This window comes from Myotis myotis, unplaced genomic scaffold, assembly GCF_014108235.1.
Source record: "Myotis myotis isolate mMyoMyo1 unplaced genomic scaffold, mMyoMyo1.p scaffold_m19_p_4, whole genome shotgun sequence".
NCBI lineage: Eukaryota > Metazoa > Chordata > Mammalia > Chiroptera > Vespertilionidae > Myotis > Myotis myotis.
This window is the reverse complement of record NW_023416346.1, coordinates 112,649,957-112,663,348: the sequence shown is the minus strand read 5'-3', so window position 1 is coordinate 112,663,348 and position 13,392 is coordinate 112,649,957. Positions and strand designations below refer to the sequence as shown.

The 13,392-nt window shown below is 34.5% G+C and overlaps 1 protein-coding gene across 1 annotated transcript in view; it reads left to right on the top strand.

Moving 5' to 3' along the window:
• IL1RAPL1 (interleukin 1 receptor accessory protein like 1) overlaps positions 1-13,392 on the top strand; it is a 749,920-nt gene that overhangs the window by 697,452 nt on the left and 39,076 nt on the right. Inside the window, exons 6-7 of the mRNA XM_036304231.1 lie at positions 6,802-6,934; positions 9,025-9,170. Of these exons, the coding sequence (XP_036160124.1) occupies positions 6,802-6,934; positions 9,025-9,170 (279 nt within the window). The remainder of the gene's footprint in view (positions 1-6,801; positions 6,935-9,024; positions 9,171-13,392) is intronic.

Sequence of the window (13,392 nt, the reverse complement as noted above, 5' to 3'; positions counted from 1 at the left end):
ACTGATGACAAAAGATAAATATGTTTTGTAAACCACTTTGCTTTTATCTTAAGTGGAGAGCCTTTTGCAAAACATTTATCTTTACCATGACCAGAGAGTAATTTTAATATGCATGATTAATGGTGCAAATGAAATTAAAATCCCCCTACTATTCAACATCTTCTTTAAGAACAAAATGCTCACTATATTCTAATTTGAATGAGTAAGATTTCTGAATAATAATGCTTTTTAATTAGGGAAGAAATGTTCTTTTAATTAAGAAAAAGGGTTTTGGAGGTTTGGTTTTGTTTAATTTCTCAGTAAGTTAGAGAGTGTCCTCTAGTGGAGAGAATCTCTGTTGTCAGCAGTTTTAGAAATGGCTAAATGATCCCTAATTAGAAGGCTGCACTAAATCACAAGTGAACCTACTAACTGCCCATTGGAGGGAAACTGTATTATATTTCCTCTCAGTACCCCCTCCCCTCCTTCACATTGTAGCCTTCTTGAAATCCTGCTGTATGACAAGCATTGTTCTCATTTTAGATAGCAAATGTTTTGTGTTTTTTTTTTTTTTAATGATCAATTTTAGAGTGCTTCCTACGGAACCTCGTAAGATTGAGCTGATGGTGCACCTTTTTGGCAAAAAGGCAGCAGAAGCATTTAGTGCAATTCACTGTAGCTTTTATAGATATCAGCTTGAGACAGCAAGAATGCTATTATCTTCAAGACTCCAGGCCTGGCTAACTGATATATTTGATGTGTGTAGCTGCCCAGGTCATAGCTTAAATTATTCTGTTATTGTTTGAAGGAAAGCAAAATTAAGAGGAAAATGAAATTAATGTGTCTTTCTCGGCTATGTAACCTATGGAGTACTCATGCTCATTTCCCGTATTTCTGGTCAAGTGTAGTAAATAGTATTAGCACTATCATTTGGGTGTCAGAGGTGAAACTGGAGGTGTTTTTTCAAAATCTAAATGGAAGAGGATAAGGAAGAGCTATGGTGCTTGACTCTCTGAATCACATGTTAGGATTGCCTTCTCAGAAATTGCATGTTACAACAAATTAGGGCCAAAGGTAGAAATGATGGATAGGTGTTTTTTTTTTATTTTATTTTTATTTTTTTTATAACAAGTAAAATCATTTGGACTTAAACAGAGTAAAGATAAAATGTTATTTCTGTTCTTATATCTGAAAAAAGGAAAGAGGAATAAAGTGTTCATAAAATCCTTCAGTAATCCAACAAATGTCAGAGATATAGCACAGATGTATAAATATTGTGTGTTGCTTATTTTAAAGGTAATGATAAGCAATGAGGCAAGCGTCATATACCTGTTAACAGGTAATTTTCAGAACAATGTACAATCATTGCTTTCATACAGATATAAGAATGAACACATGTTAAAGAATTTTTGGCCCTGTCTGGTTTTGCTCAGTGGATAGAGCGTCAGCTTGCAGAACGAAGGGTCCTATGTTCGATTCCGGTCAAGGGCACATACCTCGGTTGCAGGCTCCTCCCAGGGTCCAGCTCATGCAGGAGGCAACCAATCAATGTGTTTCTCTCACATCGATATTTCTCTCTGTTTTTCCCTCTCTTTTCCATTCTCTCTAAAAAGCAATGAAAAAATATTCTTGGCTGAGGATTAAAAAAAATTTTGCTCATATGATATGAAGGGAGCAGGCAGATTATGACGGAATCAAAGGTAAATTCAAAACAGCACATTTATACAGAGTAAAGAAATGTCAAGATGAATTCCAAGTAGAGGGAAAAAAAGGGTTTTTCCCTGGGTTGGTGGGGGAGCTAAGAGAGCAGAGGGGGAATGAAGTTAATTAAATCACTACAAGACATGAGAGCATTTACATGTCAGTTACTTGCAATTTATAGAGTCAAAAATAGCTCTTAAACCAGTGATGGCGAACCTATGACACGCGTGTCAGAGGTGACACGTAAACTCATTTTTTTTGGTTGATTTTTCTTTGTTAAATGGCATTTAAATATATAAAATAAATATCAAAAATATAAGTCTTTGTTTTACTATGGTTGCAAATATCAAAAAATTTCTGTATGTGACATGGCACCAGAGTTAAGTTAGGGTTTTTCAAAATGCTGACAATGCCCTGACTGGTTTGGCTTAGTGGATAGGGCGTCGGCCTGCAGACTGAAAGGTTCCAGGTTCAATTCCGGTCAAGGGCATGTACCTTGGTTGCGGGACCATCCCCAGTAGGGGATGTGCAGGAGGCAGCTGATCAATGTTTCTCTCTCATCGATGTTTCTAACTCTCTATCCCTCTCCCTTCCTCTCTGTAAAAAATTAATAAAATATATTTTTAAATATGCTGACACGCCAAGCTCAAAAGGTTCGCCATCACTATCTTAAACAGTGAAAGGACTAAAATTGGATAACTCAAAAAGGTGTGCAATAGATAAATGAGAGGCTTTCCACTGAAATACAAAATTTTTCCTACATTTTTTTTGAAAGAGAATATGTTACTGGAGCTTAGATGGGCTCATCAGTAACTCAATTGTACTTCCTGTGTCTCATCTACACCAGCTACCTCTCTACCCACCACTGTCATTGTTATGAACACTTTCCTCTTTCCCAGCCTCCCTGTCCTTGCTCACAGCGTAATGGCCAAGCCTGGATGTTTTTCCATCATGTTGCTTTTCTGAGCCCTAATTCCACTTTAAACAGAGTCTAAGGTAAAGAGAAATTGTTCTAGACAGCTAACTGTAACCACTTGCATGAAAATCTCCTGGAAGTGCATCTTAAGAATGGAATTCCTTGGAACCTTCCAAACTTGTTGAGACAAAATCTGGTGGGGGCAGGGGCAAGTTTTTGGACAATAAGTTTGAGACTCGCTGGCTTAAGTATAACAAAAAATAATATGTTTAACCCTATTCATCTAAACTAAATGAGACTGTGGAATCTCAGAGGGAAGATGGGGGTGGGTGGGTGGTAAGAGATCAACCAAAAAACTTATATGCATATATGAATAACCCATGTATAGAGACAATAGAGTGGTGAAGGCCTGGGGTGGGGGTGGGGGTGCTAGAAGGGGTCAATAGGGGGAAAAGAGGGACATCTGTAATACTTTCAACAATTAAGATTTAAAATAAAACAAAATCTGGTATGAAAGTTGCTGGAAATTTGCAAAAAGCAGGTTAATGGTGGAATTAGGAGATGCAATACTAATGACCTTCCCTGTAATTTCTATCAAAATCTGGCTATGATTATTTTCAAATTGAGTATCTGGGACATTAATCCATTAATAACCTTTCTAGGCACTTGGTTAAGTTTTATTTTATTGTATTTCTTTTTTAACTGAAAATATAGTCAGACACACATTAGATAACAAACACAATAAAGAAAAATTCATAATCATTTTGTTGTTTTCATTCTCTTCATATTATTTTCCATTCTATTGCAGTTTAACTAATTATTTATTCAAATCTGTTGATCTTGAATTTTCTTATTATGTCAATGCTCAAATTCTAAGAAATTATTTTTCCTTTTCTAGATAGCATATCTGTTTTATAATAACATTTAACTCTAATAAATTTCAATTTTGTTGTATCATATAAAATTAACTTTTGTTTCCAGATCATAATTCAAATTCTGATAACTCATTGCCTAGACTTAATCTGCTCCTATTTTTATGCATTACAATTGGTTCCAAAGAGCTATATCTCTGCCTGCAGGATGAACACCATATTATTATTATCATTTCTTTTAAATACATTTTGCAATGAACATGTGAACACAGATATCTCTTCAAAGTAGTGATTTTATTCCCTGTGAGACAACACCAGAAGAGGGATTACTTGATCATATGGTAGCTCTGTTTTTGTTTCTTTGAGGAAATGTCAAATCCTTTTTTCATAATGTCTACCTATACCAATGTACATTACCACCAACAGTGTAAAAGGGTTCCCTTTTTTCCACATCCTTTCCAACATTTGTTATGTTTTTTTTATTATAGCCATCCTAATATGTATAAGGTGAAATCTCATTATGTATTTGGTTTGTATTTCCCAGATGATTGGTGATGTTAAGCATCTTTTCATATACCTATTAGCCATTAATGATAGCCAAGATACGGAAACACCTAAATGTTCATTGACAGATGAATGGACAAAGACATTTTGGTATATATAATGTGATATTATTCAGCCTTCAAATTATTCAACATTTGCAACAACATGGATGAATCTGGGAAATATTATGCTAAGTAAAATAAGCCAGATACAGAAAGAAAAAACTGCATGATCTCACATGTGGAATCTAAAAATAGTTCATATACATAGAAGGACAGAGTAGAACAGTGGTTAGGAGACTGGAAGAATAGGAAGATGTTGATCAAAGGGTACAATTTGCAATTATGTGTGATAAACAAGTCTAGAGATCTAATGTACAATATGATGACTATAATTAATAACACTGTATTGAATGCTGGAAATTTGCTAAGAGTAGATCCCAAGTGCTCTCATCACACACCAAAAAATTAAAAAGTAACCATGTGAAGAGATGATATATTAATTAGTTTGACTGTAGCATTATATGCATAAAATGATAATGCTTTACACCTTAAATATATGCAATTTTTATTAAAAAACAAAACATACAAAAATCAATACATTATACTTTTTGGACCATCCACATACTTATACTTCTTTAGGAAAGTTATTGATAATATCTATCTACTTAAATTTCTAAGTGAATATAGATTTATTTTCTTGAATTCTTTGACTTATTGGATTTTTATTAGCAGCAACATTAAATCTAAACTATAATTTGGGAATGGGCCACAAAATATTCAGTTTTTTATCCAAAACTTTGCAAACATTCCGTGTGTGTGTGTGTGTGTGTGTGTGTGTGTGTGTGTGTACATATATATGTATTGCATAAAACTTTGATCTGACTCAATATGATTTTGTGGTTCATTTATTCACAAACATTTCTGATCATACTTTGTTTTTATTGCTAGTATAAATAATATCTCTACTATATTATATTCAGCTGCTATGCAAATCATGTATGGTATAGATTTTTAGATAACATAGATCATTGCTAGCCACAAGGTTTTATTCTTGAGGCTGGCAAAACCATAATAAAAATCATTGTCTCCTAAAGAGTATGATTTTAAAAAATAATTTAAAGCCAAATTCACTATAGCTAAAATATAAGAACATTAATTTGCTAGAAATCATCTACTTAAAAAAAACCTCAAATTTATCAGACTTCAATTGTCTATTGCCATAGGGCCCCAATATGCTGAGATAGATCCTCCTACAATTTCATATTGGGCATACTGCATCTCATTTTAAAATTTCATAAGCCAGATTTTAATGATTTTAAAATTAATGACCTTTAGATTTACATTCTCTGTTGTTTTTTGTTTTGCATATTCTGTCTCTATTGAGTTTGTTAGGGGCATTTTTTTAAATATTGTTTTATTGATTTTTTTAGTGTTTTAGAGAGAGAGGAAGTGAGAGAGATTAGTAAGATTTTCTCTACAGGCAATATCAAAACAATAAATCATATCTTGATTTGCGCCATTTAGCAATTCATGGGTCAATATTCCCACCGTGGTTGATTGCAAACTACCAACATAATTTCACTAAATGTGCAGCTGGGGAGAGATGTGCAGTAGTACACTATTATACAATATTTCAGCCATATGGATACTATAGATGAATAATGTAACAAAATAATTAGGGAGTTTTGAGTATCTATTAGCCTTTGTTTTTAATATGGTATTTTAATTGTAAGCTTCTATAATTTAATTTCAAATAATTACTGTGTTTAACAACCTGCTTACCGAATTTTCTGAAAATGTAATAATGGACTCTCACAAGCTGGTATGAACTGGCTCCAGCCTGCAAGTGAAATAAAATCTGAATGAGGAGGCTCTGCATATGCAATATTGAAGGCTAGTTTATAAGATGGACTTGGCCTATGAGATAAGTTGCAGACATGTTACCTTTAATTAATGTAGCTTTTATAAAAGTAAGCAGTGGAAAATGCAAGTTTGAAAGATATTAGGCATGTTATTAAGTGACTTGAAATTATTTAATGAGTTACTACTCTATTTAAGATAGGGTAATGTGCCCTGGTAATATATAAAGGTAAATACAGATTTAATTTCTACCTTTGGGGAATGAACACTCTAGTTGCTGGATTAGACCTGCAAACAGCACAAATGTTGTAAGGAATGTATTATGATAAATATAGGTATGTTCTGAGAGCTATGGGAGAAGATGACAGAGTGACTGACTGACATCACATCTGTGGTACTTTCCCAATAATTTATAGCCTCAATCTAATCATATGGAAATATCAAGCAAACCTATATGGAAGAACCGTCTATAAAATAACTGACCAGTCTTATTTACAAGTTCTTGAGTCACTATCATCTCATTAAAAATCTGTTAAGCCCAGTTGCTGTGGTGCAGGGGTTGAGCATCAATCTATGAACCAGGAGGTCACGGTTTGATTCCTGGACAGGGCACATTGCCCAGGTTGCAGGCTCATTCCACGTAGGGGTGTGCAGGAGGCAGCAGATCAATGATTCTCTCTCATCATTGATGTTTTTGTCTCTCTTTCCCTCTTCCTTCCTCTCTAAAATGAATTTTTAAAATAAATAATAAACAGCTGTTATAATCACACATTTTATAAATTTGACAAAGGTTGAAAATACCTGAAAATATACTATTTAAAAATATTTTTCATTAAATCAATAAAGTGATTAAAATGTTACCTTCTAGCTTGTCTAAAATAAGAGTGTACAGATAGTTTTATAACATGTCTATCACTTCTCTTGACAGGAGACTCAGCTAATCTAACCTGCAGAGCTTTCTTTGGGTACAGTGGAGATGTCAGTCCTTTAATTTATTGGATGAAAGGAGAAAAATTTATTGAAGATCTGGATGAACATCGAGTTTGGGAAAGTGACATTAGGTAAAATAATTTTTTTCTTTTACCTTATAGTCAAGATTAACATTTACTCTGTTAGTGTCGAGAAAGTAAGCTAAAAAAGAAAGAAGTTTTGTTTTGTTTTGTTTTACTATCATAATGACAACATTATAACATATACTGGCAAAGAGGCAAAACACTGTTAAGAGACTATGGAATTGTAAAACATGAATGCCATTTGTAAAGAATTTAAGAGAAATAAAAAGGAGTTTTTCATTGAGGAGTGAACTGAATGTGAAACAGACCAAAATACAGTTGAATATAAAAAATGTGATATTGTGCCTTTTGTTTGTAAGAGCTCTTTTTTTAATTGTTAAGAGGAAATACTAACAAGATAAAAGGACTCAACCAAACACAATTTCTGTCATTTCCTTTTATATGTTTTCATATTTGAGACATCAAGTAGACTATAAAGCACTTGGTAGGAATGATAAAGGATACATAAAATGTTTTAATTACCTTTTTAGTCTTACTTTAAGGTCTAAATATGAATATAGTGGGAATGATAGAGAAGAGAATAAACACTCGAAATACCATCTATTTGAGGACATAATTCTTAAGCCTCTTTTAAAAAACAATTTATTTGTTCATTTACCTTTAAGTATTGAGGTATTCAGTTATGACTAAAATTATGCTTGGGCATAGATACTCATTTTTTATTGATCTTAGAGAAAAGAAGAGGAGAGAGGGAGAGAAACATCAATGTGAGAGAGAAACCTCAGTTGCCTCTGGCACATGCCTCGACCCAGGATCAAACTTGCAACCTGGGTATGTGACCAGACCTGGAATCAAACCTGACACCTCTTGGTGTATGGGACAAAGCTCCAACCAACTGAGCCATACAGGTCAGGACCATAGATACTGATTTTTAATCATAATGAACAGAAGCAAGGATAGTAATAATAATTAAGTTATGACTAAATCCAAATGCTGATCATTTGTAAACACTCTCCCATCTAAAGGTCACAACTTCTGGGAGTACATGAGCACTTTATCAAAGATTCCTCTTCTTGGAAGAGGACACTTTTAATAACAAGGACTTTTAAACTTGATCAAAGGTATAAAGGAAAAAGTTTTTCAATAAAATATAAAAACACATAAAACCATCATATAAGGTTATTTCTACTAGGATTTTTTTCCTGGCAACAACTATACAAGAATCTTATACTCCAACTGCGTTCTGAAATGCCCAGATGGGCAATCCTCCAATATGTACTAAAGTGTTCCTCTGCCATTTATCATTTACTCATACACTTTGAAATGCTAACGTTAAAGAACAACAAATCTCCTAATGTTCCCCCTTTCCCTTTTTGTGGGTGGCCAGGGAATGTTCTAGAAAGGTATTATTCTTAAATTCTGCATTAGAAAGTGTTGTGCAGAGATGAGTTACCAGACAGATGGGAAGGTAGAGGGGGTTGAAACTTTCTGAGCAGGGAAAGGGAGCTTCAACTCTGAAATTTTCCACTTGCTCAGAAAGATTGCTAAAGTCTTTGACAGTGAGATTAGTGAACATTTACCATTAATTTTAAATGTCACAATTAAGCACTTCATCAGAATACTTTGTCTACATGTTTATAATTTCATATTTCTTTAAAAACAGACAATCGATTTGTATCATTTTAAAAAAGGCCAGGTTGGAAGTTTTAACTGAAATGTCAAAGTAACTCAAAATTTTTCTGTTCTTCCTTTTTTTGATTAACCTGTATACAATTAGTCCTCTAGCCTAAGACATTAGAATATCTATCTCACTTTTACATCGGATTTCTTCTTAAAGGGAAAGCAATTCCTAAACTTTTCTTCAAGGTCTCTCTCACCTCTTTATTATGACAGTGCAATTGTCCTGTTAAGAGAGATAATGAACTGCAACTTCATTAACATCTACAAAGACAAACATACTCATTAGAAATGAGAAGGGCACGATATGATTTTATTAAGATAGCATAAATCCATAGCCAAATTTGAAGTAAAGATGCTGTAGGTATTTTCACATCAGATTTAAATTCATCTATATATTTTTTTGTCGTGTATGTGTATGTTTGTGTGGGGTTTTTGTTTCGTTTTGCTTTATATTTTAGAATTCTCAAGGAGCATCTTGGGGAACAGGAAGTTTCCATCTCATTAATTGTGGATTCTGTACAAGAAGGTGACTTGGGAAATTACTCTTGTTATGTTGAAAATGGAAATGGACGTCGGCATGCCAGCATTCTCCTTCACAAACGGGGTGAGTATCACCTTCTAAGCTTGAGTGGTCAACTGAACATATAATGAGAGGGAAATAAGTGGGAACCAGAAAAAAAAATGTTTTTCTACATAAACTTATTCTAAATAAAATAATCACATTAGCATTTGGTTTATCAAGGCAGATAACACAGTAGATGGGTGACTAGCTCAGACTCTAGAGTCAAATTTAGATTTATTGCTTTGCTTTAGTACCAACTGTATAACCTTGGGCATGGTATCTAACTTCCCTGTGCTTCAGTTTCCTGATATGTGTCAACTCTTCAGTGTGTTTTAAGGATGAAAGAAGACAAGAATTAAAGAGTTAGGCATAAAGCATATACAGAGGAAGTATTTAGTTAAATATAACTTATTAGTGTTAGAAAGAAGCAAATCAATGAAAAATAACTGAAGTAGTTTTAAATCCAAGATTGTGTTCCCTATTAGAGGATTATTCATTTAGTGTAAAAAGATGTCCTATGGATTCCCTATTGTATTACTTATTGATATTTTTCTGCTTTGGATGACTTTTACATGTGCAGTATCATCCCATGATTAATAATGATTCATTCATTGTGCATTAATGAATTATTATTCAACTATAATTTATTAACAATGATCAAGTAAGATAGGTTGTGGATGATTGCAACATCTGCCTCACTAAATCTGATCCCACAACATCCCTAATGCCTTATGCACAAGGTTAAAATATATATAAATATATATTAAATTGTTTGAAATTAGTAATAATTATAAAATTTGATCCATGCCTTTTAATTGGTGATTTTTTTCATATACAAGAGAGAAATATTTTTCCATATTATGCTAAGTGAAAACTCTCTAATTTTTGCAACAATTACACTTGATGTTCTCCTACTCAGCAAATTTACAATGATTTTAAATTCAAAGTGTATGTTTAATCCTAGACCCTTTGAGGTTTGAGAAGAAAAAGAACATTAAAGACTATATCCCCCAGTTTATTGGGCAATAGAATCCCTTTGAATAATGTTACTTAAAAACTATTAAAACAGACACCTCTGTTGTCAAGGTGACCACAGTATTAAAATACTCTACTTTGGGAGAATGTGAGTAAGGTAAAGGTAAACATCATTTAGCAATATGATTGTTTCTTTCTCTAGCCAACATATGTATTTAGTCAATGGAGGAATTTAGAGTAGAAATATATTATATATGTAAAAGAATAGAAATTGCTTGTCAGGGTTGGAAAGAACTTAAATGTTATGTAATTGAACTACTCCACAACATCTTCCCAAGTTATCTAATAGCTTATACTGGATCATATTCCTTCTCAAGTAAGTCAATTCTATCTTTGGAAAACCTTACTATTAGATAAGCATCCCTATTTCACTGTCTGCCCCTTGACCGCAGTTCTAGACTTTTAATCTATCTTTCCCAAAACAGCCCTTTAAAAAGTTTGATGACAGTCACCATGATCATTCTGGATCTTTACTTCCCTAGATTCAACTTCTATAGTCTTATTCACTCTTCCTTTGTGTGCATAAAATACTTTCACCATCCTGGCCATTCTCTTCAATATGCTTTAATCAAAGAGTCTAAATTATTCCCCACTAAGGGAAGTAGTAGAGAGAATATGTAGGGCACAAATAAAAATCTGTTTACTTAGACTACATATATTTCATTTTGGGACAAGGCAGGAGTGACAGTTAAGTGTTATAATTAAGGAGAGAGGAAGAAAAATGAAATGTATCTAAGGAGGATACAACTATTAAAGTTCTGTTCTTATAAACAGGCACACAGCCAAGAAGGGTTAAACACCCAAGGCTATTTTTAACATGTGTGACCTAAGGTCAAGTTGCCCATAGCCAGAAAAACTTCCAGTACCACAAAAATAAATGGTTGAAGAATCAAGGAAACTGAAAAAAACTTACACAATAATGTCTGACTATCTAAACATAAAGAGGAAAATTGTGGCCAATGTTAGAGCACCTTTCAATAGTTTTATCTTCCACAATGGTTTATATCTTCCACAATGGTTGGTATAAATAGAAATTTAATATAAATTTCTATTTATACCAACAGCATTTTATTCTTAGTAAGATAAAAGCATTAAGAAACCAAAAAGAATCTTCCAAGGTCACATATTCTAAAAGTCCCTCTTAAAGTTAGTGAGTGCCTTCTTTTTTTAAAAAAAAAAAAATATTGTATTGATTTCAGAGAGAAAGGGAGAGAGAGAAAAAAAAGAGATAGAAACATGAGTAATGAGCGAGAATCATCAATGAGCTGACTCCTGCGCACCCCCTACTGGGGATCAAGCCCACAACCGGGCACTGAGCCACACTGGCCCTCACTGTGCCTTCATTCTAAGGGAACTACAACTGAGTCATCAATTCGCAAAGGCAACAACACATCCAATATCCTACCCTTGAGAGATTTATACTTGTGTGGAATTATCAGAGAAATGCATGGATGGTCTTCCACTATTGCTGGTGGGAGTGGAGTTCATGGTGTACCACTGGGATAAGCATTTCTGGAGGCCCCCATGGGAGGATGGGATGTAGTAGAAAGCTTTATTTTTATAGAGTTACATCCATCCCTCAGATGGCAAAGTCCCATTTTCCTTAATCCAGTCCTGGAAGATGTGCAGCTGGGGATTAAGCAGAGGTAGAAGCAAGGCCAATGTCCAGAGTGTCCGTTCCATGGTAGAGCTGGGTCTGGTTTAGCATCAGGCTAGTTACAGTCCATCAGTCCATTGTATGTGGGATCCACATGGCTATGAGCCATATGGAAGAATTTAGGGGAGCCAGGAGGGCACACCCCTTGCAACAAGAGTTACAAAAGTCCCAAGAGAGCAAGAGAGAGAACTCCTTTGTTTAGGAGCTTAAGTATCTGAAATCTTCCCACTTGCATTGGCCAAGCCTACTCTGGCCAATGACCTGATCCAAGGTGTGACTGACAGATAAGTACCTTCCCTATTTCACCCAGACTTTTCTGGGCATGCGTCTAAACTGCAGCTTCCTGGCAAAGCTGCACAGATGTCATGTCTATAAAATTTGGTCTTCCCTTTGCTCCTTTCCTCTTATTCATAACCAGGTTTATTGCAATAGTATCAGAATGATCTATCCCAACTATTTGTGGAAAAAAGAGATGATGTTGGTTAACATATGGCATAACTGCAAGTTCACCAGCTCTGCAAGTTTCAAAAGGTTCGGGCACACACAGAGCATGTAAGCTAATAGTTTGGGGTTTTGATCACAGTGTCCCTGAAAGAGTCAAATTGCTGTCTTGCTAGCAATTAGGTAAATTATCAGATGAGTTGCTATATTACTCACAAGACTAAAGCTGAGAGAAGGAACTGGAAGCTGTCACTATTAATCATATTTTACTACCATTGATTCATAAATCCCTTAACTTATCATACAGGCCTTCAAAGTCTTTCTATTTAAAACCTTCCTAGAGAGGTATGTTAAAGCATTTGAAGAACACAGATTTTTTTCAAGCCACAAATTATCAGTTCTGACAGGTGAACTTGCTAGGGCACACCTTTGCCAAAGTTACCTAAGCATTTTTTCCTCCACTGTTACTTTTTCTTCAATATTGTTGAGCTAATAGAAGTGACATTAGAGCTTTCCAGTGGGTGGTATGGATTCTTGGAGATTTTATTCACACGTATGAAATGAGTCTTCCTAAATGCCAAGAGGATACCGCAATAAATAATTCAGCTAGACCTGAGCTGGGCTAGATTCTGGACCAGCCTATTATCTAGAAAAAAAATAAAAAAGCTTAGTTCCACAAAAACTGGCTGAAATTTTACAGAGAATTGGACCATAGAAAACCTTGCTTGAGAATATTCAAGTTGTTTATTTCTGCAGACAGGAAAGGCATTTAGACAGTTAAGATTATGTCAGACATTCAATATAGACATATTTCACATACTATACAGAGAACTAGATACAATGAAAGAGAGACAAAAAATGAAGAGTCAAGGGCCATTGGACTATATTAGTCTTTGATTGTCCTGCCCCTTATTCCTCACTCCAGTCCCCGGCCTGACAAGCTTGAGAATTAGACCCTTGCTTTACAAAGAACCAAAGCACAGTTGATACATTCACTACTTTGTCCCACTATTGTTCATACATGACAGAGTTCCATATATGAGTCTCTGAATATTTTCCCCAGATGCGCTTGCTTCGGTTTCTAATTGCAGGGGCCTGACTTGACTTGCATCAAACACTGACCTTCAGTTT